The sequence below is a fragment of the Acanthaster planci genome, linkage group LG13 (genome assembly GCF_054643075.1).
Source record: "Acanthaster planci isolate LZ-2023a linkage group LG13, COTS_SCS, whole genome shotgun sequence".
Taxonomy (NCBI): domain Eukaryota; kingdom Metazoa; phylum Echinodermata; class Asteroidea; order Valvatida; family Acanthasteridae; genus Acanthaster; species Acanthaster planci.
This window is the reverse complement of record NC_141789.1, coordinates 9,947,156-9,974,526: the sequence shown is the minus strand read 5'-3', so window position 1 is coordinate 9,974,526 and position 27,371 is coordinate 9,947,156. Positions and strand designations below refer to the sequence as shown.

The 27,371-nt window shown below is 42.6% G+C and overlaps 1 protein-coding gene across 1 annotated transcript; it reads left to right on the top strand.

The window, feature by feature from the left end:
* Nucleotides 1-10,710: 10,710 nt before the first annotated feature.
* On the top strand, nucleotides 10,711-25,635 carry LOC110985096 (prolactin-releasing peptide receptor-like). Its single transcript, XM_022245852.2, has one exon. It carries the CDS (start codon nucleotides 11,463-11,465, stop codon nucleotides 12,609-12,611), a length of 1,149 nt encoding a protein of 382 aa, XP_022101544.1. The 5' UTR covers nucleotides 10,711-11,462; the 3' UTR covers nucleotides 12,612-25,635.
* The last annotated feature ends 1,736 nt before the right edge of the window (nucleotides 25,636-27,371 follow it).

Below are 27,371 nucleotides of genomic sequence, written 5' to 3'. Positions count from 1 at the left end.
TAAGGACCCATTGTCTCATAAAAAGTACCATTATCTGTCTTCTTACTGTGGTGGTGACAGGTGTAAATGTACACTGAACACCCCAATCACAATGTTCGCATCCTTGCAATGTACATGTAATCCCGGCCTGGTTGTTCATACACTACATCATGTCCTGTAGCTGAATGAGAACATTGTAGGGACTTCAGCAAAACGACTCCCCACAAATTATGTCACCTCACAGAAACATTTATTTCAATTTTGTGGCGTATCTGTGATTTATATTTAATTTGCTTGAGTAGAGTTATACTCATGAATATTCTGGAAATTCATAATTCCCATGACCATTTATGATTACTCATCGACAATTAAACAACAGTCAGCACCGAGTGTACACTGTTATGCATGATGTTGGAGCAGAAAACACTAGTGCCAAAAAGAGTGTTGAAATTTGGGGGAAGACGCGGATTAGTGAAAATTCTGCTTATGGACTAGTAAAAAGCCATCACTGCTGCTTGTTATTCCACCACTTTGTATACAGTTTCACAGTCTTTTGGCAATTCCATAATTCGATGTGGTAACTTCACAACTTCACCACTCAATGTGCCTTTTGCCCACAAAAGTTAGAAATATTCATATGTCTTCTGGTATGTGGTCAAGGGGGGGGGGTGTTGTGACATCTAACACCAAAAGTTTCGTGGAATGTTATGAATCGTGTCACAGTTTAGAGCTGGGGAAAAAAAACTTGTGTCCTTCCTCCATGGTTCTACATAAGCAAAATGTGCTTATCAACTGTTCAGCTGCATCCGGCAAATTTGAGCCATCGTACGTGTATCCATCTCTTCTCACAGCTCAAAAAAGGAAAAATAAATCCTGTCTTTTCTAGGAAAGACAGGATCCTGTGTTCACAAAACACCTGCTTTACATTCACAACATGTGGAAAGAAAGTTTTGTGGTTTTCACAAGTTCCCTTCGCATTCCGCTAATCACGGTTTCGAAAACACGCACGCAATATTGCTTCATGCAAGGTTTCCGCTGGTTCCCAGAGGCCCAGACCTAAACAGGGGTATTCAATCGCTCCTTTTGTTGGTAACTGCTACGCTAATTCCTGGCTGTCTATCACACTAATATTTTATTACGCTTTGACAGTTAAACTGCTGTTTTCCACGGTGGGAAACTGGACTGGTGTACCGTTATGAATAACAATAGGACCATCAGCTACGAAGATGTTTACGTGAAAAGTCCGTGAAACTGCTGTGAGCTAATCCGCTCCCAAGCTGATCAACTTTCCACCGTGAAAACGGGCTTACATTGCCTTGACAAAAATTTCGGAGTGATTTAATAGTAAAACTGCATTTTCACGGTGTTGAAAGTTCATAGTGTTATGACACACTGTGACTACCAAAACTTCCGACACTATCGATAAAAAACTGACAACAAAAATGCAAGCTGACGTTTTCCCGTATAGTTAGGGTACCGGTACAAAATAATAATCAACTTATAAACTGAGTATATGTATATTATCATCGGTATCACCCAATCTACGTACTTATCAAAATCAAAAATAAAGGTTACTATGTCTTACCTGAAGAGAGAAGCTAGATTTGGCGAAGCGCGGTAGGTTTGGTCGGTTGACTTGGTGGCTGTAGATGGAATGGGTACCGCTTAAATTCCAACGGTCAAAACCACCATCAAGGTCACCACTAACTGACTTTCTCCAGTCTCCCGGATGCTCCACTTTCAAAGATTGGTTTGTACGTATACCCCTTTTACATCCACATGTACCAATAATTATACAACTGAGAGAAGATAGTTTGAAACTACGCAAAAGTCTTGATTTAGTATAAATACTGTTTGAAAAAAATCTGTTTCAATATGTAGTGCTTAAATTACAACGGTCCACTCCAAACCACAACCAATAGTGCCACCCGCTGGATTGCATTCACTTGTCCCTGGGTTGCTCCACTTTTGGTAATCTGCTCCATATGGCCGGGTCAACTTATGCCTAAATATTAGCCACGATGGGCCTGACTGAGATAGACCAACACACCGAGAGACAGAAAATACTTTGTTGGGTGAGACTTATATCAAGGCGTTCCTTTTCATTACATCCCAATCATACAGCATTTCATTTATTTTCAAAAAAACTTTGCAATGAAATGAAAACAACCCGATTCAATAAGTAATATGCATTTTGGAAAGTATAGGCCTACATTATGTCTATATGAGAAAACTATATATATCTACCGATATGGCTACGTTATGACAACTTTGTTTAATTACTGGGATAGCACATCCCATTATCTATAACACCCTTTCAGAGGGTCACAAACTGAGAAGATACCAACCCACAACGTAATGACAACCTATCTTTAACACTTAAAAGCATCATTATGAAAATACCTTCCTACAACGTAATCACAACGCCAAAATCCAACATAACGACAACGTTCTGGAAATACCTAGGCACTACGTCATAGTAACGTAAAAACAGGTAACATTTCGACAACGTTATGAAACCATTTGAACATCATCACAACGTCAAGATTAAAACATTACAGCAACACTTCAAAATACCACATTACAACGTTATGACAACGTGCTTTTGGCAACTCAATAGCAACGTCATGGAATAACCTACATGAGACGATATCAAGACGTCGTAATGACAACCTCACGACAACGTTTTCAAAAAACGAACTTAAAACCTTATGGCAACGTAATAGCGACAACTAAATAGCAACGTTATTCAGAAACCTACATAAAACGTCTACACGAGTTAAATTATGACTTATTTTCAACTTCGAGAAACGACCATCGCACAACGTCAACGCAACGTTATATGGCAACTTTCAAAGGACGTAGTGAAAATAACCAGAATACAACATTTATACAACCATTGACTGAACACTCAAAGGTTGTGGTAACGTTGTTGTAATGTCATCATGGCACATGACCAAATGACAACCTTTACACAACGTTTCATAACGTTGTGGCAACGTAATGTGTTAGCTGGGATCTGCTTTTATTGGGAAAAAGGTTTAATAAACGCTTATCAGCCATCAGATTAAACATAAGTCACCGAGGAATTCAGTGGGAGCATTTCGAAGGAATAAAATAATCTTCTTTTGTTTGTTTTCTGAAATAGGTTGAACGTGTAGTGCACATCAAAGAAATCTCTGAGGACAAGGTACAATTGTGAAAAGAGGACGTAAAACAAGTTGATGAAAAGGGGCAAATCATACCAACTTTAACCCGGGAGACCACACTGTTGAAGCTGCTGCCATAATTGATGACGGTCACGATGATTCATTCCTAGGAAAAGTTGGTGAGATATTAAACACCAGTGACATAGGCCTACAACATCCATTGCTTTTTTGTCGTGGCTTGTATTGATCTTACGACTTTGTACCAAACAATTTCGACTTTTCTGCAGATTTTGCTCCCAGGGACCGAAAAGTGGCCATCTGCTTTTTGCCTGTCACAAAGTAAAAAACGTTTTGACAACTTTTCGTTCTACTATGTTTTTGGAATACCAGGAAAGCAGATTTTACTCAGGCTGCCTACAGACGAACCATTTCACGACCTCGTTCACTACCTACGGGGGACCAAAAGTGGACTTTCCTATTTATTGATAGCAGAAACTAAGAATTTACTACAAGTAAACTCCTTTAATCAAATTTCCAATTTTCTTCGACAGAAATTGGATCTTGTTTCTACTCCCTAACACTTATAGTCCAAAAGTGGACAACCACATTGTAAAAATTTTTTACCAGCAGAAATTCCGGTTTTACTGTCATGCCAATCCAAAATTTGCAATTTCTTCCAGCAGCAATGTGGATTTTACTTCTCGGGGCAAATGAAAAACTCCAAATTTCTGCTAGTGGAAATTTGAATTGAGGGTGTGCATTCTCGAGGTTCCTTTTTAATATGCACCCCTATAGTTAAAACAAAATGGAACGGTCTATAATTTTAATCTGCAAAATTATAATGCATGCAAAACACGTGCAATTTAACATGGCGTTTCCTTAATTATCTGTTTACATCCGGTAGGATGCAATTTTTTTTAAAAGAAACTACACCGCAGTCCAAAAACAATGAAACCCAATTTTACGGTGATTGTCTATCCACATCCTGCGATCCAGAGGAATTGATGAGTGGGGCGGTTAGCAATAATCCTGACAAAATCACCCATTACAGATGGCATGTACAAAATTGACTTGTCCACAGAAGCCTCATTGCTCATAAGCAAGCATGATTAAAAATTAAACAAAATGGAGACGTAAAGTCTGAAAGTCTACAGTCGTAAAGTTATGTACGACCTGTACAATTTTAAAAAAAGGGTTTTACTTGTAATAAACTCCAAAACAGGAAAAATCGGGATGTCCACTTTTCGCCCTTGGAAGGAAGAAAAGCAGATAGCCACTTTTTGGGCGCCTATTTAAACTCTGCCTCTCCAGTATCCAATAAATAGAAAAGTAGAATTCACGGTTGATGTCAGAACGTTTGATTCACTTTTCTGCTTTCTGTTAAGGACGCGTCCTCGCCCATTCAAATCATGGAGGAAGGACGCACATCAAAGTGCTCGATGATCATCGCTGCCCGGTCAGACGAGCAATAGTAAATATTCCAAAATGCCTGATCACTGCCTGCAGCTTTGCCGGACAAGTTGCGCCAGTAATATCCTAGCAATATTTGTGGAGTTTTCTTTGCAATTAACTGCAACTTGTCGCAGTGACCAGGACATAGACAGAACATATCTAGCATTATTTACTTTTGCCGTCGTGAATAATTTTTAAAAAAAGATTTTGATGCCCTGTTCCATTATCCATTCAATGTTTGTGATTCTATTCTGTCATTCCGAAATATCAGTTTTCAAAGTCTTTCTATGAATTCGGCTAAGACTGGCCAACGACATGTTGACCACCACAGGACAGTTTAGTTCACGAAAAACAAAATGTGCTGTTTAGGCACAAAGAGTGATCATGAAATCTCATAAAATACCCTTTTGTATAAATTCAGTAATAAAAAAGATTCAAATAAAACACAAGATCTTATAAACAACTTGGCTATTTATTCCCAAAATAAGTCCACAAGAAAGCGTTCCATAAGGGCAATAACTGCACATGAACACTTACGGCACACAGCCTAATACAAGCGACTGCGCAAGTATTAAATTAGATGTTGTTGTCAGATCATACCAAGCACCAACGATTGCATGAATATTCAACTTCCTATACTGCAGTATACACAACATTTTAAGTATGCAGATTACCATTGCGGCGATGATCATGGGGTACAAAGGGGCTTATGGATGCGAAACAGATGGTGCGTAGCAAGCATTCGCTGCCCTCTGGCTGTGGACATGCCGGGCATAACAGAAAGTGGTAATTGGCCAGATGGCCCGGGCAATTCAAACTCCTTCTGCGTCCTGCCTCCATGCGTTGAGTAACTCCTCGGCTGGGTGCACAACTATTTTTCATTCACAGGCACAGTACATGCTTTACATAAAGTTACACACAGACATGCAGTCAACACCATCAGTGCATTGCACGGCACACACATTGTTTGGCGCTCCGAATGGATTTATATTTATCTGTTAGTTGCGGAAATATGCTCAATTTAAATTAGCACAGGCTACCGTTATGACTGTACGGAGCTGGGGACCTTTTACACCAGCAAGTTTCCCGAGTGACTGATTTGAGAACTACAGTGCACTGTGTCTTTCAAATGAAGATTACGTTTACAACCTTGGAAGCGCATGCTTACTCTTTGAAACCCCTCAGTTACCAAAGGAAATTCTTTCCCGTTTGGAAATACACTATTTGGAATATCATCTGATTCATCTGGGAAGTATCATACGTAAGTTTCTAACCGATTACTCTGTTTTGCAAAATTTTACATGAATTGTGATTGCTGAGTTGTTTTAAAAAATTGTTTGATAACACAGAAAGAGTTAAAACTGAGGTTTAATCGAAATTTAAGTGGATAAAAATAATGTGAATTTAAAATAAATACATAAAGAAAATAAAGCAAATACATAAATAAAATGAAACAAAATAAAAATTACACGTAAGTTAGGATCCCTAGGTGATGTTTCACGAGGAAACCAACCAAGTACCAAACAAACCATTAGAAAATAAATCTAAATTGAAATAAAAAAGATGAAATAAACTAAAATAGAAGGGACATGTAAAACTGAAACTATGGAAGAGATTTGTAAAACTGAAGGCGACACACTAATAAACATTATATAATGCAACGTAAGGAGTGGTTCACTTTGATTGAATTTAATTAATTGTTAACATGTGTATGATATTTTAGTGCTCTATATTTGTTAATATTAATGTTGGTCGTATTTGTCAATTTTAGTTTTCGTTGTGAATTTCTAACTATTTTATGAACTTGTAATGATCGTAATGTTCCAATGGAAACCAGTTTGTAACTGTTTGGGCATACCCTGGGTAAAGAAATGGAATGAGCATAATTCCAGAAATTAGACTTTTCGGCCGCTAACGAACAGAAGAAAACCAACATCTGTTTTTCTGGTAGCAGAAAAGTATAAAAGTGCATTACAACAAAACGATACTCCGGTACTTGCATGTTACAAAGTTGTAAAATTTGCTTTTCCAGCATTCTGATAGCAGGAAAGCAGATAACCACTTAGCTGGAATGGTTATCCGAAATCTGTAAAGTGTTGCGAGAGTTTTGTAATTTTATTTTAAAATCGACCTTTATTGGTATTCATAGTCCTGTTTCATAACATTATGCTGTGGTAACAGAATCTACAAATTTTGGTCCTTGTGGCAACCTTAAGTCTGACTTCAAACCTGATGAAAAGTTGCTAGCCTTACCCCACAAAGCCGAACCCCTTTCAAAGTGAGTGGCTATCCTGGAAATTAGGGACAAATATTGGGGTTGCATGGGGGAACATAGATGCGACCCCAATGAAATTTGGAATGGCATGCAAACAGCGAGTTGCCTTTTCAAAGGGTGCGTACGCTGCTGACGACATGAAACCAATTCATCCTTTAAATTTGTTGCATGACCCCTCATTAATTTGTTTCTTATATTAAATCAGCGGTAAATGTGCATGTAATGTAGATGGTCTGAAAAGCACTTTACCGGGGAACAGTCGAGGTATCAGCCCTAAGACTGGATAGATTTCACCAGATAAGGTATTTTTTATGCATTCCTTTGTAAGGCATACGGATTCATTTATAATCTTTTTGCTATTTTGCCATGTGTTCCAAAATCATTATTTCAGTAAATAAATACTTCATCACAAATCTGAGCAGATCTATCCTTCTTATGTCTATTTTAAATATGAATTAAAACTTTGGTCCAGAAACCAAGAAGCACCAACAAAACGGAATGTCCTTGAATGTCTTCTCCATAAAATCAAGCTGTCAAGCAACTTAACCACACTTCATGCACAACTGTGCTTGTATTAAAGCAAGTATAAAATTCAGTTTTCCCACAGTAACAAATTGCTTTACGCAATTTGTTTGCAGAAGCTGTAATGTCGCTGGACGTGGAAACAGAGGATGAACCTTTGTTTGTCGATACTAATTCAAAGGGTAATTTCTCCATGCAATGAACTGTAACTTTCGTTTTACACAAACAGCATGAATCATTAACCTTTTAGGCTTGCTTTATGGCTTATGGCTAAAGGCCATTATGTTTGGTGTAGCTCAGGCCCAGCTACACAGAGATGATGATGAATATCTAGAGGCCTTTCTTTATCGATGAACTTGTTACCAGTAATGGCGTTCTATTGTTTAAACAGTTTGACGCTCGTCGAAACTCAAAGTCTCTTTTATGAATTAAAGATGATCATATCGATTTGACATTTCATTTGTTTAAATTTATAACCAAACATCCTTGGTGGTGCAGTGAGAGGAGAAAACGAAACACAAATTGATTTGCACATTTAAAATTCCACTGTTACAAACAATTACTTTTAATTATACAACATAATGTTCTACTGGAGTAAATAAAAGTGACGGGGAGATGATAATTACTTAGTCTCTGTTTGTTGTGATGTCTGTTTATGCATGCTGTGGTAAGGGATTTTATCATATTTAGGCAATACAGTTTGGTTTTTTTCACCATGCAGTATTTTCGATGATGGACGCTAATGGTGGCTTTCAAACAAGATGCGCATGAAACCATCAGGCTGAATGTTCACATACAGCGTCAGCTGGTAGAATATACCATTTGGATTATTTAGATTATAATGTCAACAGTATCATAGTAGTTTTACGAACTCACAAAATAATACACGCGTCAGTTCGTAAATCACTAACAAACTACATTATAATATTGCGCACACACACACACAAATAAAAAAAATAAAAAACTTATTAGAATTTAATCATCTTCACTTAAATTAAATTTATGAATCAAAAGCACAGATATATTTTAGAGCACATTCTATGCAGGTAACCCGCAACATTTTACCCACAAATGTGAAAGTTACCCGATAAAAATTTTCAACTGAAAACGCGCAAACCTTTAAAAGCGATTTTTTCGAAGTCTAGTACAATAATCTGCACTGCTTGCTGTTCCTTACGTAAGTGTTGGAGTTATACCTTTGCAAAAGTAGATTTCTAAAGGTCTGAATAACTTCAGAAGGACACTTTAAGTCAGCTGAATGAATTCTTTCATTGGATGACCAATGTGTTTTTTTTTTTTTTTTTTTTTGTGGCGTGAGGGCGCCTCGCGCATCCTTCTGCAACGGTGGCACTCGACACGGCAAACAGGCCACAAAGCTTTGCATTCGGCAATGACGTATCACCCCTCAAAGCTTTGCATTCGCTGACCAAGAATCTCCCAAAGCTTTCGCACAGGTTTGACATTTAAATAGAACGGACGTTGCTAACGCGGAGGGGGGGGAGTTGCGTGGACCATCTTAGTTTTCCGGCGAGATGGCGAAGATTGTGCCCCTTGAATTTCTGATCGGCGGGTACTGGAGTGGCGGTAGTCGCCAGCCTGGACAGTTACTAGGGTAATTGATGCGTAAACATAGCAAAGGTTAACATTTCCTCCGACATTTGGTCGTGATTTGTACATGTAGCAGGTACAGTCATGTAAACATGCGCAAAAGAATAACTAGATAAAAAAAAGTGTTTGCTACTTCAAGCTCCAATTTGAAGGCCATGTATACTTTACAAACGAAGAGCGTATAGTAGTTCTGAATTTTCTCCATTTGTTATGAATCGATCTGTTTGTACGCCTCGTTGCGAGACCAAGGGAACATATGCTGCTGTACTGGAGGTGTAACTTGCAATGGAAATAACACTCATTTTCAGTTTGAATAGTGGGTTTTCTGGTAGAATAAGTGTACAAAGCAAATTGTTTTTCCATAGTCGCTATCTTCTGCTCTACGATTGCCCCTTTTGAGGGTCCCTGTCTAGGATGTTCAACGATCTTCTGTCAGTTCTCGAAGATGCGAACTACATGTAGTAGCTTTGATGCCATACTCTTTGTCAAACTCAACTGAAGGGGTACAAAAAGTTTACTAACACAATTAATTGTTCGATACAATAGCAGTTCCTAAAACAGGTAGTTTGTAATGTGCTTAATACGAGTCTTTCAAAAGACACTTTCATTTGCAGTGAGTTTGAGGGGGTTATTCTCGTCTTCATACTCGACGTCCATTTTTATGGATATTTTCATTCATTTACTATACTTGCCAAAGCCTCTTTTGCAAAGGGAAACATCATACAAACTAGTTACGCGTCTCAAGATTTCATCTTGAAATGATTGAAGTATAAATACAGTCCATGTCAGAGGATAATGACACTCTCTTCCTGCCCTTTTACTCGTGTACAGCTGTATTGTCTAAGCTTAATTCTTTGGGTTCCCTCTGGTGTTCCGTGCAGTTGGTATCAAGTGGAAATCTGCTGGCGATTCTGATTTTGTACTTTTTAGTTTATTTTGTTTTGCAAGAGAAACCGTTCCCAACGGGCGAGCAGATCTGTGATTGTTACTGGCGTTTGTGCAACCTGACAACCATAAAATCTTCCAGAACTTTGTTACACGTGTGGGAAATGAATACATTCCCCTTGCATTGTGTGTGTGGGGGGATCTAAAAACTGGCGGGTCTACCTCTATTGGTGACCTGTGCTGGCCGCAGCTTGATTTCTGAAGCACCAGCATTGGATTGCGTCCTTGAGGTATCCAAGGTAAATGTTTGGCTGCCGCCGTCTTCAAATCCTGCAAGTTGACTCCATTTCCAGAACCGTCGATCGCATGCACGAAATTTCCGCTGCTTTGTTGGAGGAGGAAGATTCCCGTGTATTTTTTGTCAGATTTTCAAAAGAACCTGTCAAGTGAATTGACATCAACTGAGCGGACAACCAAGGCTTTTAAATACACACTTATGAAAAGCATTTGTGCAAATAAAATCCCCTTTCTACTTGGTCAAAAGCTAGCTTAGGGGTTATTTAGTGATTTACAGATTTTCTTTTTACATTTATACAAGTAATGGATGGACATTAAACCCTCGAGCGCATAAGACGAAAATGAAGACAGCTTTCGAAATCCCCTTCGTCAATATCCCAGTCCTTGCAGTAATGTGACTGCTATAGAGCAATATGGAACCCCCAGACGCGTCTGTCAAATTGACCGTTGTTCGTGTGATTCACCAGTGGTATGGTATGCATAAGACTACACTGAAGCTTGAATACTCTCCCTTATGCAAATTCATCATCACACACTGGCCACGGACGAACCAATCAGGACGTCGGCCAGCCTTGTGCGCGTTGCCAGCACGTGACGCCTGATATCGCGCCGTCGGTACGGGGGAACTGCCGGCGAGTTCATTTTGTTTACCCCGCCCAGTCATTAGGCGGTCTGGCTGCTGTATGCGGTGTGCTGCTGGGTCCGAGTCTCGCGTACACAGACAGGCCGAGTCAAGATCTCAATTAGCATGCGCGGTGGCTTCATTGGGATCGACGGAGTCATCGCAACATAACGTGCACCTTGACGATGTTGTGTTGTTTCGAGGTCTCTCTCGAAGTTGGACCTGCCATGCCGAATGGGCCACCGTCCATAACAGAGTTTAGCACGAGAGACTAGAATTTTATTGGAGGAGAGTGAAACAGGCTCGTCTCTCGCGGTCTCTTTGTTTATTCGCAGTGGTTGCCCATTGACGTGCGAGAGACAAGACGGCCGTGACAGGCCCCAGGCACCTTTATCGATCAGCCAAGCTGCTGAATCTGGTCATGATCTGGCCTGGCCAACTTCCCGTCACACGAAAGTTTACAAATACCCAGCGAGTCACCAGAAACGCACTGTCGTCAGAGTTCAGTGATGGCTTCACTGGCGGGGTATAAGACCCAGACGGAGCACTGACTCAGCCGACTGCCGTAGATGGATGGACACCAAAGTGCACCGAAACCCACACACACGCAACTGTATAACGGTACGATAACTGTGCCGTCCAGTATTACATCGGTACGGACCACCCAGCCACCATGGACAACGACAGCACGAACGACGAAATTGCAGACCGAAGCTGGTCGGATTACGGGGAATACAACCCTCTTCACGGGGCTGAAGGTAGGGCAATAGTCATTCTCTGCTTTTCCGTCACCTGCCTGCTAGGCATCTGCGGAAACGGCATGATCTGTGTTGTGCTGATTCAACGGCCCAAAATGCGCACTGTGATCAATCTCTTCATCGGCAACCTGGCCCTGTCCGACCTGGTGCTGTGCAGTTTCGGGGCCCCGTTGATGCTCAGCTCTATCCTGATTCCAGAATGGCTACTGGGCTTGGTGCTGTGCCGCGTTTTCAGCATGATCACCGGCTGCATGGTGTTCGTGTCCTCCCTGACATTCACCGCAGTCGCGATAGACCGCTTCTGCCTGGTTGTCTACCCGTTCATTCGGCCGATCACCCGATCGACGTGTATCATCTCCATCGTGGTCATATGGATAGCTTCGATCGGCATGACCTTACCCATCGGTGTGCATGCCGACGTGATTGACTTTTCATATCTCCCAAACGGCTCCTATACCGGCATTTACTGTATGGAGAATTGGCCGGACGTGGACGATCGCAAGAGGTATAGCATCGTGATCTTCCTTCTGGAGTTCATCTTCCCCTTACTCTTGGTGACTGCAGCACACATGAGCATAGCCATTAAGCTCAAGAGAAACGTTAAGCCGGGAGCTAGGAGGCGGGAGAATGACCCACAGGAAAACCAGAGGCGGCGACGAACAAACCGGATGCTCTCGGCGGTGGTGGCGGTGTTTGCCATCTGCTGGTTTCCCTTCTGTGTGTATGCTGTGCTGGGGGAACTCAACTTGGGGACCGATCTCCTCGATCCCATCGTCTTTGTGGTCTTTTACTTTTTAGCGATATCCAGCACTTGGCTGAACCCCATGCTGTATGCGTGGCTCAACGATAACTTCCGGAAGGAGTTCCACCGGCTCTTGCCCTGCTTACCCTGCCTCGGAGAAACGCGGAACGTCGGCTGCGTCAAAGCGGAGAAGCCCGGAGCGTCCACCACCAATTTTTTGCACGACCGACGTCCACAGTCCAGCATGGCAACTTATCTCCAGCCTAGCTCTGTCGAGAAGAGCTCTTCCGGAAAAAGTGGGACGCATGACACGTCAATGTGACTGTTTGGTGAAAAAAACAAACAAACATAAGGCGCGAACAAAAAGCAAAGACTGAAGCGTCAGCACGTGGCAAGTTCAGGTCATCAGAGCTGACGTGAAGCGAAGCCCGCCGTAAATCAATTACTGTAAAACTATACATGAAAGGTGCACACCTTGCTTGGCACAGCAGACGCTCTCATCCCGGCTGTTTGGCTCAACAGGTAAGGCTCTCGAGAAGACGACAGACCGTATTTTGTTCCTGATAAAAATTCTGAGATGGTCTGGAATCTTCAGCAGGGTGGTTGTGCAATTTTCAAGGAGTACACAGAAGCGGCGAACCCTTTTTAGGCCCAAATTGGCAGGCCGTCGACGACCTGTCTGTAGACGTGGTGATATTTCGCAGACGAGGCTGTCAAGGGTGGCTGGCCCACTTAAATCCCTATCTCGGCCTTTGCGATCATCTGTAGCCGTAATCTATTAAAGTAGGTAGATGGGGGTATCCTATTTAAATGGGTGTCATTTACGTTATTTTATCATATCTCCACACACAATATCTCTGCTATTTGTTGATTCATGGTTTAAAACGTTGCCCTGTTCTTAACACGGTCCGTCTGGTGTCGCCATATGAGTTGCAACTCCAGCTGAACTACCACTTGCGCAGCTCCTTGGTAAATGACAACCGAGGGCATTGCGAATTAGAAACGTAGAAACCTGCTGACAATATCGCGAATTGTAGAAGTGATAGTCGCCAATGATTTCAGATTCTTCAATTAACTATTATTTCTTATCCAAGCCTATCTCAAGGCAGATGTTTGGGGATTGCAATCTGCAAATTATGAATCGACATCGATGAGATTATGTTAAAGTCCCTTAGCCTGGAGAAACCATTTCACATGTGCGCAATGTCGTGCTCCGCACTGCATCGATTCTCCCGCTTCCCCCACCCTATTCCCCGCTTACTGCTCTCTCTAGTCGGCCTGTTTTTAATATTCTGGCATTTTGTTTTCTCATTAGACACTTAGCAAACCGCTAAGTTACGATGTAACTGGGAGTACAAATGCAGCTTGGAGTATCATACTGCGCCAGTGAAGAGGCACAAAAACAATAATGATATTCCATCTCGCTTTTGCTTTTGACTCAAGACCTTTGCCTTGGTATTGGTAATGTCGTTGGGTGCAATTCTGTATAATAAAGTGTCTGTCATCGAGAGACAATTGTTCCAAATTTACCTAGTTTAAGACCGTTGAACTGTAACTGACGACTTTTGCTGTCCACTGGGATGAAATGGTGGTGAAGTTTAATGTATACATGTATAACGTTGTTCGCGACAACGTTCACTGAGGAATTGCGCGCAGCTAGCTCTACTTGAGCGTACATCGCATGTGGTTCTCGTGCTGGATGTGGGCTCTCCGTGTTTAATTTCCCGCAAGGCAAGTGGCAGATATGTCCCCCGTGCTCCATGCTGCGCCGTGGGCGTATCAATCACCAAAACGATAGCTCGTGTGACACGTCAGAGCCGTGGATCATACAGCTAGCTATGTAAAACTATCTCCCATTGGAACACAGGAAGACGAGATAATTACACTCTGATGGGCTGTACGAACTATGAAAGCAAGGTTTAAAAAGAGTAATATAATTGCTAATAATGCTTTGCACTGGAAACTCTCCACAGAAGGAAAAAAGCACCCTCTTTATATTCAGCAGCACAACCTCTCAGAAAATTTGAAGAGACCCCCGGCCAGGTCCCCAGCGCCGTAAATTTACTTCAAGGCGACAGCTTTTAGGCCTTATCCTGCTCGTACTAACACGTCATCACCGTTTTATCGTTCCTGAAGATGAGGAATCAACCACACGCACAGAATGTCACTCGGACAAACAAAAGTTGGCTCCTCAATCCGATGGAAATTGGCCTTGACGGTGCAATACCGGTTAATACCGAGGGCACTCATCATCCAAGCCGCCGCATCATGCCCGCTGGCCTGAAAGAAGACAAGATTTAGACATTAACGGTCGGCAAAAGCTCACGGTTTACCCTTGGTGCGACGACTGTCAGTCGAGCACCTGAACATCTGTCGTGACAAACAGGCTAATTTGTCAGTACAGTTAATGGGAGAGTAGGCATACAGCTACACGTAAACAAGCAACTCCGATCAGATCTAATGCTTTTGCCGGAAAGGTACACTAGAACAAACTAAGCTGACGCCAATTATTGTTACGTAAATATTTTACCGATCATCATATACGGACGGTGATATCTCGCAATGGGGTTTCGTTGGTGTGTAACTAATTGTGGAATCAAGTGTCTGTGCTTAATGAGTCGTATGCTTTCACCAACTAGGCAGTATTAAAGGTATGGAAACAGTTTGCATGGTCGATTACTAAAAAACGATTACCAGAAAAATATAAACTGTGTTTTTACGTGATTCGTTAGATGATAGCGCATCTATAGAACACCTAGAATCAAAGTGCTTACAACTGCTTACGTTTTGAAAAGAACCATCGCAAAGCAATGACAAGCGCAATAAAAGGGTGTGACTATAATAACACGTTATCACAAAGTTAGACGGTGAAAGTGCAGGCACAGGTGTTCTGGGGATCCAATTAAGAACTGCTTTATTATAATGACTCTAATGACATTTCTTGATGGTGTCCTCAGACATTTTCATCGGGCCGACTACACGTTGAGGGGGAAAACGATGAATTCAGACACAGCCGCGCGTACACTGTGCGTGTTATTAAAAGAACCGCGTTGCAATTTGTAGACACAATAACCCTGGGCGCAAAGTGCGCGCATCTTGCCGAGCAAAGGGGAGTGCGGTTTAGTATCTCGATCCGTCTGCATTCGCCGGCCCCAAAATACGAAAACAGCGCCGAGTGCCGCTTCAAACAAAACACAAGGAGTGCGAGAAGGGGAGGATTGCCCGAGGCATAATCCCAAATGTCATCCCACGTTTTTATCCGAAATACTCCCCACCCCACCCACCGTGAAAAAAGACATACATTTGATCTGTCCTGTTTCCGACGTCAGTTTTTTGTCTGTCACGGTGTTACGGAAGCGTGAAAGTCCATTAAATACTGGAGGCTGACGTCGACGCGGCAAGCGAGCCGCGGTGGACGTAAATAATTAATTCACCCTTATCAATAGATCAAGCCACGACATCAACGAGCCCTCTGATCATTTAGGTACAACCCTTTCGACGGGGAAAACAAATATCCCGTACAAAAGCAGCTTGTAGGAATTAACCTTTTTTGACGGGTACAACATTTACTAAGAACAGGAAATACCTTTCGTGTGGTTCTGACCCTATGAAGCAAATATAGCAGTTTTTGCTGCTGAAGGAATAACCGCCCGAGTCCTTTGTTTTGAGAAGCTTGATTGAACAGCTGCTTGATATGGCGCAGATTTCCAGTTGCTTGTAATCCACATGTGGCCTTGCATTTTAGCAACTCGTCCACTAGAAAGAACAGGATGCACAATTAATTAAATGCATAATTAACGAATTACTTCATTACTGGGTGATTTTTTTTTAAAGTTTTTATTTGACACTCCCACGCACATTAAAAAAAATAATGAAAACCTGAAACCACTGACTTTGGCTATAATAAATGTTTAAGCGGACTGCGTAATTGAATAATGCCACGATATGCATTGGACACTTAACCCTTCAGTGTAATAATAAATATATCTTTATATTACTATAAACAGTCACTTTCGAACGTCTCCAAACAAGTGGCGAAAAAGTGTTTAGAATTTGGTGTTCATTCACGAAACATTTTTACAGTGTTTCTTGATATGATATACATATACCTTTCCAATTAGAAGCTAAAATGCTGATAACACCTCATCAGGTCAACCCATTCCCGTCGGTTTGAAGACGACCTCTCAGAGGGGTTGGGAGGTTTGAAGAAAAAAACCCTAGCCACTGAAGACAAATTCAATTTAAAAAAAAAAACAAGCAAACCGGCTGTCGCCCACTTTCCACACTTAGGGGCGAACGGCTCGTTCGGCAGTTTCTAGAACGGCCGACTACCTTTGACAAAGTGGGGCAGAAAGAAGAAGACAGACGCGAGATTGTTTATATTTCGACAGAAAGGGGAAATGAGGTTTTTACACTTCAGTGTTCGAGACAGCCAAGCAAACACACATGTACTGACAACTACCGGGAGCTGGGTGCTTCGGACGATGTCGGCGTGAGAATGTATCAGAGGCATTCATTACTCTGTTGTACGGTCATGTCACTCTGAATATACATATCAATGAACAGCAAACCTGATATTAGTATTAGCTTCAAATCGGATTCCTATCGAAACAGAACTGGTCGCAGTTATTTGAGTTACACCACAGAGTAGATTTCTACGAAGGCCGGGATGTAGTGACGCGGAGGGAGGGACAGGGATGCCAGCTCCTCAAGAAAAATAGGGGGTAGGGAAACACTGGGAAAGAAACAAGAAAGAAGGAGTGGTGAAAACCACCACGTGACGTGAAAATATCTTCATACTGACCATTGATTGGTTTGTCAGTTTGCTGCTTATGTTTATTCCACGGTGATGCACATATACAGTGGAGACCGGAACGGATTGACGTTTTTTCTTGTCTTTCCGGTACAGCGTTTTTGCCATTGTGACTCCGGAAAGTCACAGTTTCTGCGGTCACGCATCCCTGTTCACGGGGCTCGACTCGACTGAGGGTCTGGCGTCCCTCTCGGAGGAGCCATTAGGGTGAAACGTAATGTCACTTTCGCTTACCGTGCCCGTGAGAGGTTAACCGTTTCGAAAGTGATGCACTTTAAAAAGGGTTATTAAGAAACGCCAGCCAATGTTGTTTTAGCAGACAGTTGGCGTGTACATGTAGTTACCGCAGGTGTTGTTCATTCGAGTGAGACTTGAACAACATTCGATAATGTCCCAAGAGCATATTATTTGATGTTTATCCAACTGTGAACAAAAAAACGACTTGTAAAAGAGGTATAGGCCTAGTCGCGTCGCCACTTTACCCTTTCACGAACGACCGTTGCACGATAAAAAGAAACTAATTGCCCTTAAGTCTTTATCGTTTAATATCCAAGCATACACTTTCCAAGGGCGGATCCAAACGCAGGGGGGGGGTTTCAAAGTGTTTTTTGAGGACCAACAAATTATGTAATTTCTTGATATAACCGTCCCTGCCGAGAGGTGATGAGGCTAAATTATGGTACTTTTTACACGCTGTTGGAAGGGAAACAAACCCACCCGAAGTCGGTTTTTTTTTCATTTTTTTAAACCCCAAAACAAAAAACTCCTTTGGGGACAGGGGATCTGTGTCTCCATTGTCCCCCACCCGCCGGGGAAGATATCCTAATTTCTTTTAATCCATCTTTTGCATTGTATACTGAGTTTGGGATGAGATGAGATATACTTTGAGCAGGTCTAGAATTGAACGATGGTCATGCAGTCCATAGATGCAGCAGCGCGATGTAGAAGCGCGCCCGAAGCAGTTTTTGTCAGTTCCTCCCTCTTCCGTTTAATCAGATTCTCCGGATCGGTAATGCAAGACGGGTCAATATATTGGGCAGGCCAGAGCACACCACACTCTCGACATAGCAAGTGCCTAATGAAATCTGAAGTACTAATGTGGCGAATTAAACTGTCTCCCGTGTTGGCCGTAGCGACCCGTGCACGCTTGTGTATTCCTTCATGCGTATACCCTAGAAAGACTGGTGATGCGCCGGTTGGCGTTACATGCCGGCCCGGAGCAGTTATTAAGGAAAACCTGTAGTATCGCCAGTGGCAGTCTAGTCACTTAGCCTATTCCTGCGCGCTGTCTCTGAAAATAGCAAGCGCTTGGCCGCGCACCATTACTCTCGTTTGGACTCCGCTTGTTAAACGCCCGGGCCAGATTCATCCGCCGCGCGCAAACGGGCTGATCTGACGACGGTGCGACACTGAAGGGCTCTCACAGCCCAAAGAACTATAAACAAGCCCTTGTAATTGAAGGGAATTGGAAATCCATGTGGATCTTCCCAGTTTATGCGCAGTTCCAAAATTGCAAATTGAATTTGCACAGTGATTGCTTATATACCATCAAAGCCGCGACACTAATGGCCAGCCAAGTTCTGCCGGACGAGGAGGCTCACTGCACTTTCTTCCCCTCGTTAAAAAGTACGGCTCCGACGCTGGGAAAAAAAATCGGTAGTCCAGAAACGGGCGTAATTGTAAGATAATGGACAATCAATACAAGGCAGGGGCTACAATTAACCTGTCCATGAAGTGAACCAAAAGACCAGTTGTCACTTTGATGGATCGTGTCGTTTAATAATGACAACCACGCAACTCCAAATGTATTATAACGGACGGACATGACTCGACTAGACGATACGCAGAATTCTATGCTTTGCTACGGTACATCTTTAGTAATCGTACCCAGATGCTTTTGCCGGTTTGTGCCGTTTTCCTGTGTGTTTTGCCCGATTCAACACTATACTATGAAGACAGCAGACGACAAGACAAGTCGATTTGGGGATACTTTTGGAGCACGTTATTCAATACTTTTATCGTCTTATTTTAACATCCTGGCTTTGCGTTTTGGAGACATTTTTCACCGTCCCAGACTTTGCACTTATACAACCAATATTGCCAACCCTGTTTCGCATGCGTCAGCATTCTTTTTTTTTTATTTTCAAAATGCCGCTCTCAGCAAAATAATAGGGCCTAATGACGTGAGTTCGAAGAAGTTCCGTGGAATACATGGCTGTTGATGACATTTCGACCTACGCAAAATCGGCATTTTTTTTGGTAAGAGAAGGCTATGTCAGATCATACCTCCATCTGTTAACAATTATATCCGTATTTGAAATGGGAATATATCTGGCTAAATTTGTCATGGTTACGTGGTGTACGTATTACTTTCCGAACCAATCTCATTCTCGTTAAAAACTGTCAGGGGACGTCCATGATCAAGAATTACCCATTGGAGCTCAATGAGGTTAATATATGACTTGCCTCTATTGCATTATCTTCCTTCCGACTTATCTTAAGTCGTTAACAATATTTGGATCAATTCTGGGTGACCGACTTTCAATGCTATACGTCTGACTCCTGAATGAGGCGAACGAAATGACCATATACAACCCCGCACAGAGACCTAACGCGCCGTGTACAAGTTTACGGAAGGGCAAGGAATGGGAGATATGTAACCAATGGTGGATTGGGTTGGAAGGAAGGGAAGGAGCTGTAATTTTGGTCTGGATCTGCCTTCCTACAAAATATATCTTTTTTTTTTTGGTAGTGTAATTAAATTTGACTTATGTTACAATTCTACCGTGCGACTTTCAATCGGGAGAAATGTCGGACGTGTTCTGAGAAGCGCTCGATTGAGAATGGCATGTTCAAAATCTGCGTTGAAATCTATATTGCGGACAAAATGACCCGAGACGATGACAAAATAAGACAGACACGGTGACAGCTAGTCGCAACGATGACGGCCACTGATGAATGGAGGGCAAATACCACATTCCACGCGCCAAATTAGAGTTAATTGGAAGTCATCTCACTGATGTTATAATGCGCCACACTTCAGTTCCCCGGGCAATGATGCCGTTTTACAGACAGATAACCAATTTCCAGACAGACCTCCACTGACTAATCAGTTCTTCGTTCACATCTTTGAATTCGTATTGTGCCCCGGTCCCGACGAAATCTGCCGTCGGGTCGGGCACGCTCTGCGTCGCGCTGCCACGGTCGTTAGAATTAAAGACACTTTACTGCCGTTAGCGCGGAAGCAAAACGTGACTCCTTTATACTTGTCCTTGTGAAACATTCGAAAGCCTTCGCTCATGTTTTCACTTATTAAGCCAGTCCTATCTAGGGCACTTAACGTTTAACTTGATCGTATCGCGCTCCTAGTAAAAAGAATGTCATGGGTCATCAGTAAACCTTTAACCAAAGAAGAAGAAGAAAACGAAATCTGAGGCAGGTTCCTCCCAAAGACATTTTCTATGACACCACCCTGGAAGTCATATTTGTTATATACAAAGGTATGTGATTTCCGTCGTGACGTTTGCTGTCGAAGCAGCCGTATAATTCCGCATAATTGCAAAGTATACGAAATCGAGCATACCATTCTCGAGGAATTTGTTGTCTTTCCTATTGACAAAGTTTCACCAATTGCCAAGCATTGTGCGAATTGTGTTATGACAATAACAACCATCTCCCTTGCTCGATTTGAATGAAATTTTGCAGATGTTGCCCGCGTTGACTTGCACCCCCCCCCAAAAAAAAGAGAGAAAAATTCCCTCTGTATGCATCTTAGACCCAAAGGAGGCAAAACCCGCCTCGGAAAAGTCCAAGCTCTTCTGTTTAAGGATTGTGTCTATATCAATCTCATTCATTTGCACGTTCCCGGAACCCTTCTTTCAACCTTATTCTAAATTGAAGGCCTTGATCAGGCATTTGTATATAATACATGTACATACCTGCCCCCACAGACGGTGAGCGTTTTAAACCGCATCTATATTAAGTACGGTAGTCGAAACCCGACCTGTTATTACATGCACATGAGACCGCCGTCGGACGGACAAATGACGCATTATGACAAAGACATGCAACAATCAATCAGTATGTGGGATGCCAGAAAGGGAGACAATCTGTTCCTATGGTGACGCCGCGGTCGTCATGATTCCCGATCCCTCTTATGGACGGCAACGGTTTCTCACTGCAACACCAAACCACGAGTCGAGTCGAAGTTTCTAGGGACTATACATTGCGAGGGTATACGTCTTGCGCCCGACTTCTTCAATTAAATACGTGGCCAAAAAAACCTTGAAAGCCAAAGCTATAAAAGAAAGTCATATAGTGTACCCTTCATCCTGTCAGACACGGGTGGGTCAGCGGAGGGGTCAGGGGGGAAGTCCCCTCCCCCTGAAAAGGGGCAACTTTCTGGTTTTAAAATGTAGAGCAAAAAGTGATTGAGAAGGTGTATTTTCATTTCTGTGTTTCCCGAAGCGTGTAAAAACCCTACGTGAATTAGCCACAACCCTCAGAGAGAGAGAGAGAGAGAGCATAGAAGGTGGCGTAAAGAAATTCCTAATTTTTTTGTACCCCCTGCCGAAAGTCTGGTTACAGATTTACCTTTGGTATAGCCGGTAGTGTACACGATAATTACTTTACCACGGCACATATAAACGCACATTTTAGAAACTTTGTCAATGTTTTTGGAAACCTGTATTATCATACATGTCAATGGAGAAGAGCCGTATAGACTGAAACCCAACTCTAACCTGCCGGATGGGCCGGTACTCATGCTGGGTCGCGTGAAACACATTAACCTGACCTTTTCAGAACACCTGTAAACAGTGGTGGTGTTTGATTAAGCATGATAGGCTCTGGTCCAAGTCATTTATAGCCGACCATGTCACAAGCGATTAGTCTGTCGATGGGGCCAAAGTGCGCTCATTTCCTCGGTTCAATCGCCTGGTCGATTTACTAACATATACGCAGATGTGCTTACACGCATTCCCCACGGGAACGCATCAGTGTCCTTGGCATGATCCTGACAACGCCGTCGCCGTTGGCGCCCGTTGCATTCAAACGGTCTGCGAGCCACGTGGGCAAGTTTCAAACTTCATTTTCCGTGTGGTCGTAACAAAAACTGACAGCTCGCAAGATGTCAGGACGCCGACCACGGACGTATATAAAAAAAATCTGGACTTGCAACGCCTTTGTATGAAAAAGAAGCCAACCAGCGGCCATTTTACCGAGCCGAATACAAAGGCGTGGGTTGGCTCCCTACTATTGACGTCAGGAAGAACAAAGGCGGGCATTACCAGGAAAGCTTTGTATTCGGCTCGGTAAAATGGCTGCGAGTGGATTCAATGACTCTATAAGCTGATTAAGGGCATTGCGAGTCCAGATTTTATTACACACGTCCGTGACGCCGACGCTTATGGAAGAGATATGTGACGTCATCACACGGAATTTCGGAAAGTTTGCGTGTGAGATGCCTCTTGGATCCAAATTGGTACTCCAATTCTATATGACTTTCGTGTATGTTCCCCAAATGTATTGACAATCCGAGTGTCTCTTCTTCAGTCATCACGACGAAGTGGGGCATGTAGCATAGTAGGGAGCGGTTTCATCGTCAACAAGGTCACACAGAGATCCCCTAAAGCAAAGACAAATAAAACAAAGCCTACGCAGGTCAATGGCATATCAACTCTCATTGACATATTAGGATTTTGCGCAAGTCACTTTCTGGAGAATGGTTTTTACAATCTCGAGCAGGAGGGTTATCTTGTCCCCCCCCCCACCAACTATGGCACAAAATGACAACGTCGACGCGCCTGGTACCACGATCGATACACCAATCATTCTTGAGAAAATTGCCCGACCTTTGGGGCTAGCTTCAAGGAGGAAAATTAATCACAGCTGCCGAGGGAAACGCACGTAACAAAAGGAAAAGTCGTTCAGAATGTGTTGATTGCATCGACGGTTCGTGGACTCGAACCATTCTTTCAACACAATTGTGTTTAACCCGCGGACTTCGGATCACTCCTGCTCGTCGGGACATTTGGCAGAGATGTCACACTTGCATGAAATTCCTATCTACTAATGAGGAGACTATTCTCTTGAAAGGGCATGGTGAAGTGCCCGAAGTCATTCGACAAATCCTCCATAAAATATCGATGCAGAGCATGGTGTGTGTGCTGAGGGGATGATCAGAACATCTGCGTCGAGCTAGTCAAAGCGACGATACGAAACGCTGCAAATACATGTATTGTGGAACATGTCCTCTAGCAATGGAATGAAGGTTGATGGCCTGCGTTACTTGTTTAATGAGGCATTGGATTTTTTCTATAAAGATATCAAGGCCATATGGCTGTCCTTGAACAGATGCCGGTATGATTGTTTGGATTTTGAATGAATCCGGAAAATAAAGTCAGTCGAAGTTCACGTAGCCCTGTTCACCAACAGACGATCGTAGCTCAACATCTTGATTAATGTTAGGTGAAATAGTGACCAGCAAAACTTTGGGAAATATTTACTCGATTTAAAGGTGAAATAATGTAGAGTTATGGGACTAAGCACCGTGTGAATTCATTTTTGCTAGCCAGCTTTTTGTTTTGAAGACTGAAATGAAAGACGGCTAGTTCCAACAATATGTCTATAAGGAAATATTTCAATTTTGGCCGTTAATTGTTCGTTTGTAATTAGGGGAAGCACGCGCAAGCGTTGACACAATGAATACGCGCAAGGTAGAGTAGCAAAGTGTGAGGTCGTTTGAAACCAGGAAGTCTAGTTCAAACGAATGGAGTACGCTAGCGTGTCTCTTCACGTGCAAGCTCTTGCGCTAATGCCTTTTATACACATTGTGCCAGTGATGTGTTCACTTTGGTGATCTATCCGGTTCGTAAGTGTGACGTCACTTCAGTTAAACCACGCCCACTGCACATGCGCAGCACATAGAGTTACATGCATTGATCGCCGTTTACGTGGAACCATGGAACAGGAAGTTAACGCGCAACTCCTGCGATCGTCCAATGGGAGCCTGCAAATCGTGGCACGTCCGCCTTTTGTGACGAAGTCACTTATGAACCTGGTAATTCGTCGGTTCACCGTACAGCAACCACGGACGTGTATAATAAAATCTGGACTCGCGTTGCCCTTAATCAGCTTGTAGAGTCATTGAATCCACTCGCGGCCATTTTACCAAGCCGAATACAAAGCTTTCCTGGCAATGTCCGCCTTTGTTCTTCCTGACGTCAAAAGAAGGGAGCCAACCCATGCTTTTGTATTCGGCTCGGTAAAATGGCCGCTGTTCGGCTTCTTTTTCATACAAAGGCGTTGCGAGCCCAGGTTTTTTATATACGTCCGTGACAGCAACGCGTTGTTGTAATCGGTTGAATGAGAGCGCGTCACGGACGCTGAATTTTGGCATATTAAGCCAGTTCCCTATTCCAACATGGCATGCCCAGTATACGAAGTTATTCGGGAAAAGCTACGCTCGCGCGCGAGAGGCTGTCCTATCCACGTAGCCATATGCTGACCCACGACTGCGCTTTGTTCCTAAAAGTGGCTTGGCGTTCTGAAATACCGAATTGGCTCATTCAAAATGAGACGCTGCAATCTTGAAATTGAGATCCTAGAATAAGCAACATTTACTTAACTCAAACTTCATAAACTATAAAACACCCGTCTTTAGATTTTGAGCACTTTTATTGCTTAATAGTACGAATATAATGCACAGATGCTAAATGATGGACTTTACCTCTGACCAGCGTTAAAGGTTATTGCCTTCCAATTATTATAAGCAGCGAATGCCCTAAAGCATTTAATTTGCGACTGATTTAGACTTAACAGAGTGGATTTGAGTTCTGCTGAGAGTGACGCACCAACGTTTTTGCTTACTCGGCACCATCAGGCCGGTGGTTTTGATACCTGATTATACGTGCCTGTAGACACGGTACCAAATCAATTAATGTCAATCAACTTCAACCAACTACAAACTGTAACCAACTAGCTTGCAGACTGGATTATTTTGTATAAAGAAGTGTGACTTGTAAATAATAGTATGTACCATTTATCCACATGATATATATCTCGAACTGCATTGTAATTATGTGACCAAGGCCGTACACGTTTGAATTTTAAAAAAATCATTTCGCTCTAGATATTGTTGGCGAGCATGCACTAAAATCTGTAATAAGGTATGTTAAGAATTTCACTGAATTTCCAAAAAGCTGGACACCTTTACGTGTGAAATGTTTGTTAAATCTTGGTTGCAATTTAATATAATTGTTTTGGTATTGTGTTCGTTGTAAACTACTTCATGTAGGGTTATAAAAGAGTGTTATTTTACGGTGTAGTGATTATAAAAAAGGTATGTAACGGTATTTACGAAAGAAACATACATTCAGTGTTTCTTATCTGAAACAGAAGATACTAGTTTTTGTTTGATTGTGAATCATGTAACGTGGGTTTCAAATGTAGTCACACTTTGAATTGCACAGCATTTGTATACTGCAAAGCAGCTCATGCACAAGTGCAATAAATGCAGCTTATTCAAAGTTCATTTCTGTCTTGTCACAAAACTATTTTTGCGACTTTTGATTTATTTGTCCGTCGATGTCACAATATTATTACATGGACTTCTTTTTTCCAAATGGAGTGTTTTTGCCTGATATCATGATCACTAGGCCTCGTTCACGATGAAACCATTTTCTATCATGTTCGCTGAATCTGTCTTGTCCAGTGCCTTCACTTCCAAGAAATCCTCCCCCTCAGAAACAATTAGGTCATTTTCATCCACTGAGCTCATTTGACAATTCACCACGCTGTATGGGGGCAAAGGACTTTAAAGCGCGGGTACCAACTGCCCACGAGCGTTCTGCCCGCCAAAGTGGTGACTTCACATTATTGTTGCCGTATCATGTTACACCAAACCTGGGCCCCACTATAGACCTTTTCCACCCACGTGACTAAATGTTAACAATACCACCACGTGTGGACTGCCTTGGCTACGGTGATCGCATAATCCTACGGGCAGCTTAAACCACGTGCAAGCGCACGTGGGAACACTGCATGCTTGACTAGTTTATCTTGAACATGTAGATTACCATCACAACACTAAGCACTCATCACAACACATTATAGGTCCAGCACGATTGTGACATCACTGAAAAAAGGTCAGTAGGCAGCAACATTATGACAGCGCTAATCTTTGCATACCCTTTAATGATAAAAATGTCTACCAGCATATGATGCAGTGCACTTTCCCTGTGTTTGAACGCACCCCTGCTGTGGGATTTTCATAGGATGAGGTGCAAAACGTTGCCCACTTGCGTCTAATAACAAGTGCCAGATTGTCTACACCGGAAGCAGTTCGAGGGTTCGACGCATGCAGTGCATTTTTAAAAAAAGACCTTTGATAATGCACTTTTGTGTTGCAATTAAAGAGCCCGTAAGATTAGTTTTTCCTTAAAACCAGCGGCGAAGCCAGGATTCTGAGCGGGGGGGAGGGGCTTCGGGCTAAAGTAGGGGGGCTGACTGGATGTTGGACGTAATCGTGATTACATCAGGATATGCATGTGTACCGTTTCCGAAATGCAAGGGGGGAGACTGGGGAGACAATTTTTCAATGGGGTACCCATCCCCCCCCCTTAGCCAAACCGCTCCTTAAGACACACCTTTTGTGCATCTTTATATTCTTCTTCACTGTGTGAAAACTGTGTGACATCCTGGGGTTAAGGTGTTTTGAAGAGTGCAGCTTTTGAACATTTATAATTGTCCAGGCGTTTCCGGGCAACTGAGGGTGCTGTTGCCCCTGACGTCTTCCAGTGAAGACTCTGCCCAGTTTAATGTATTTTTCTTTCAAATTGTGAACCCAAAAGTACTTCCAGATTTTCTTTTTTTTTAAACCTAATTTTGTGCCTTGTCTGGTTTTATGATGATATGAATTTCCGTATTCGTTGAACAGCAAAACTGAAATGTAATTTCAGGGCGAAAACCTAAATATTGCTTGGAAAATGTCACAGCGTGGACTCTTTGTTGGTTGGTCGTGTTTTGTGATTCCCAGCGACACTGCTTAATGACAAGGCCGAACGTGTCATGTTTGAAACAGGAACCTGAAAATGAACAACTTAGAGTGAGATTATCTTCATGAAGTTTATCCGCCAGGCTCATCTGTGCAATATTGATAGGAAGGCCCCTGCATCATTGTTATGGGACAAGCGTATGGAAAACACACCCTTTCGGAATAAAACAAATTAAAGAAATTTATTATGTTGTGCTGTCATGGAGAGGAACTTC

What these genes read in the sequence shown, in the direction of transcription:
- LOC110985096 (XM_022245852.2), top strand. Translation starts at nt 11,463, where the DNA reads ATGGACAACGACAGCACGAACGACGAAATTGCAGACCGAAGCTGGTCG.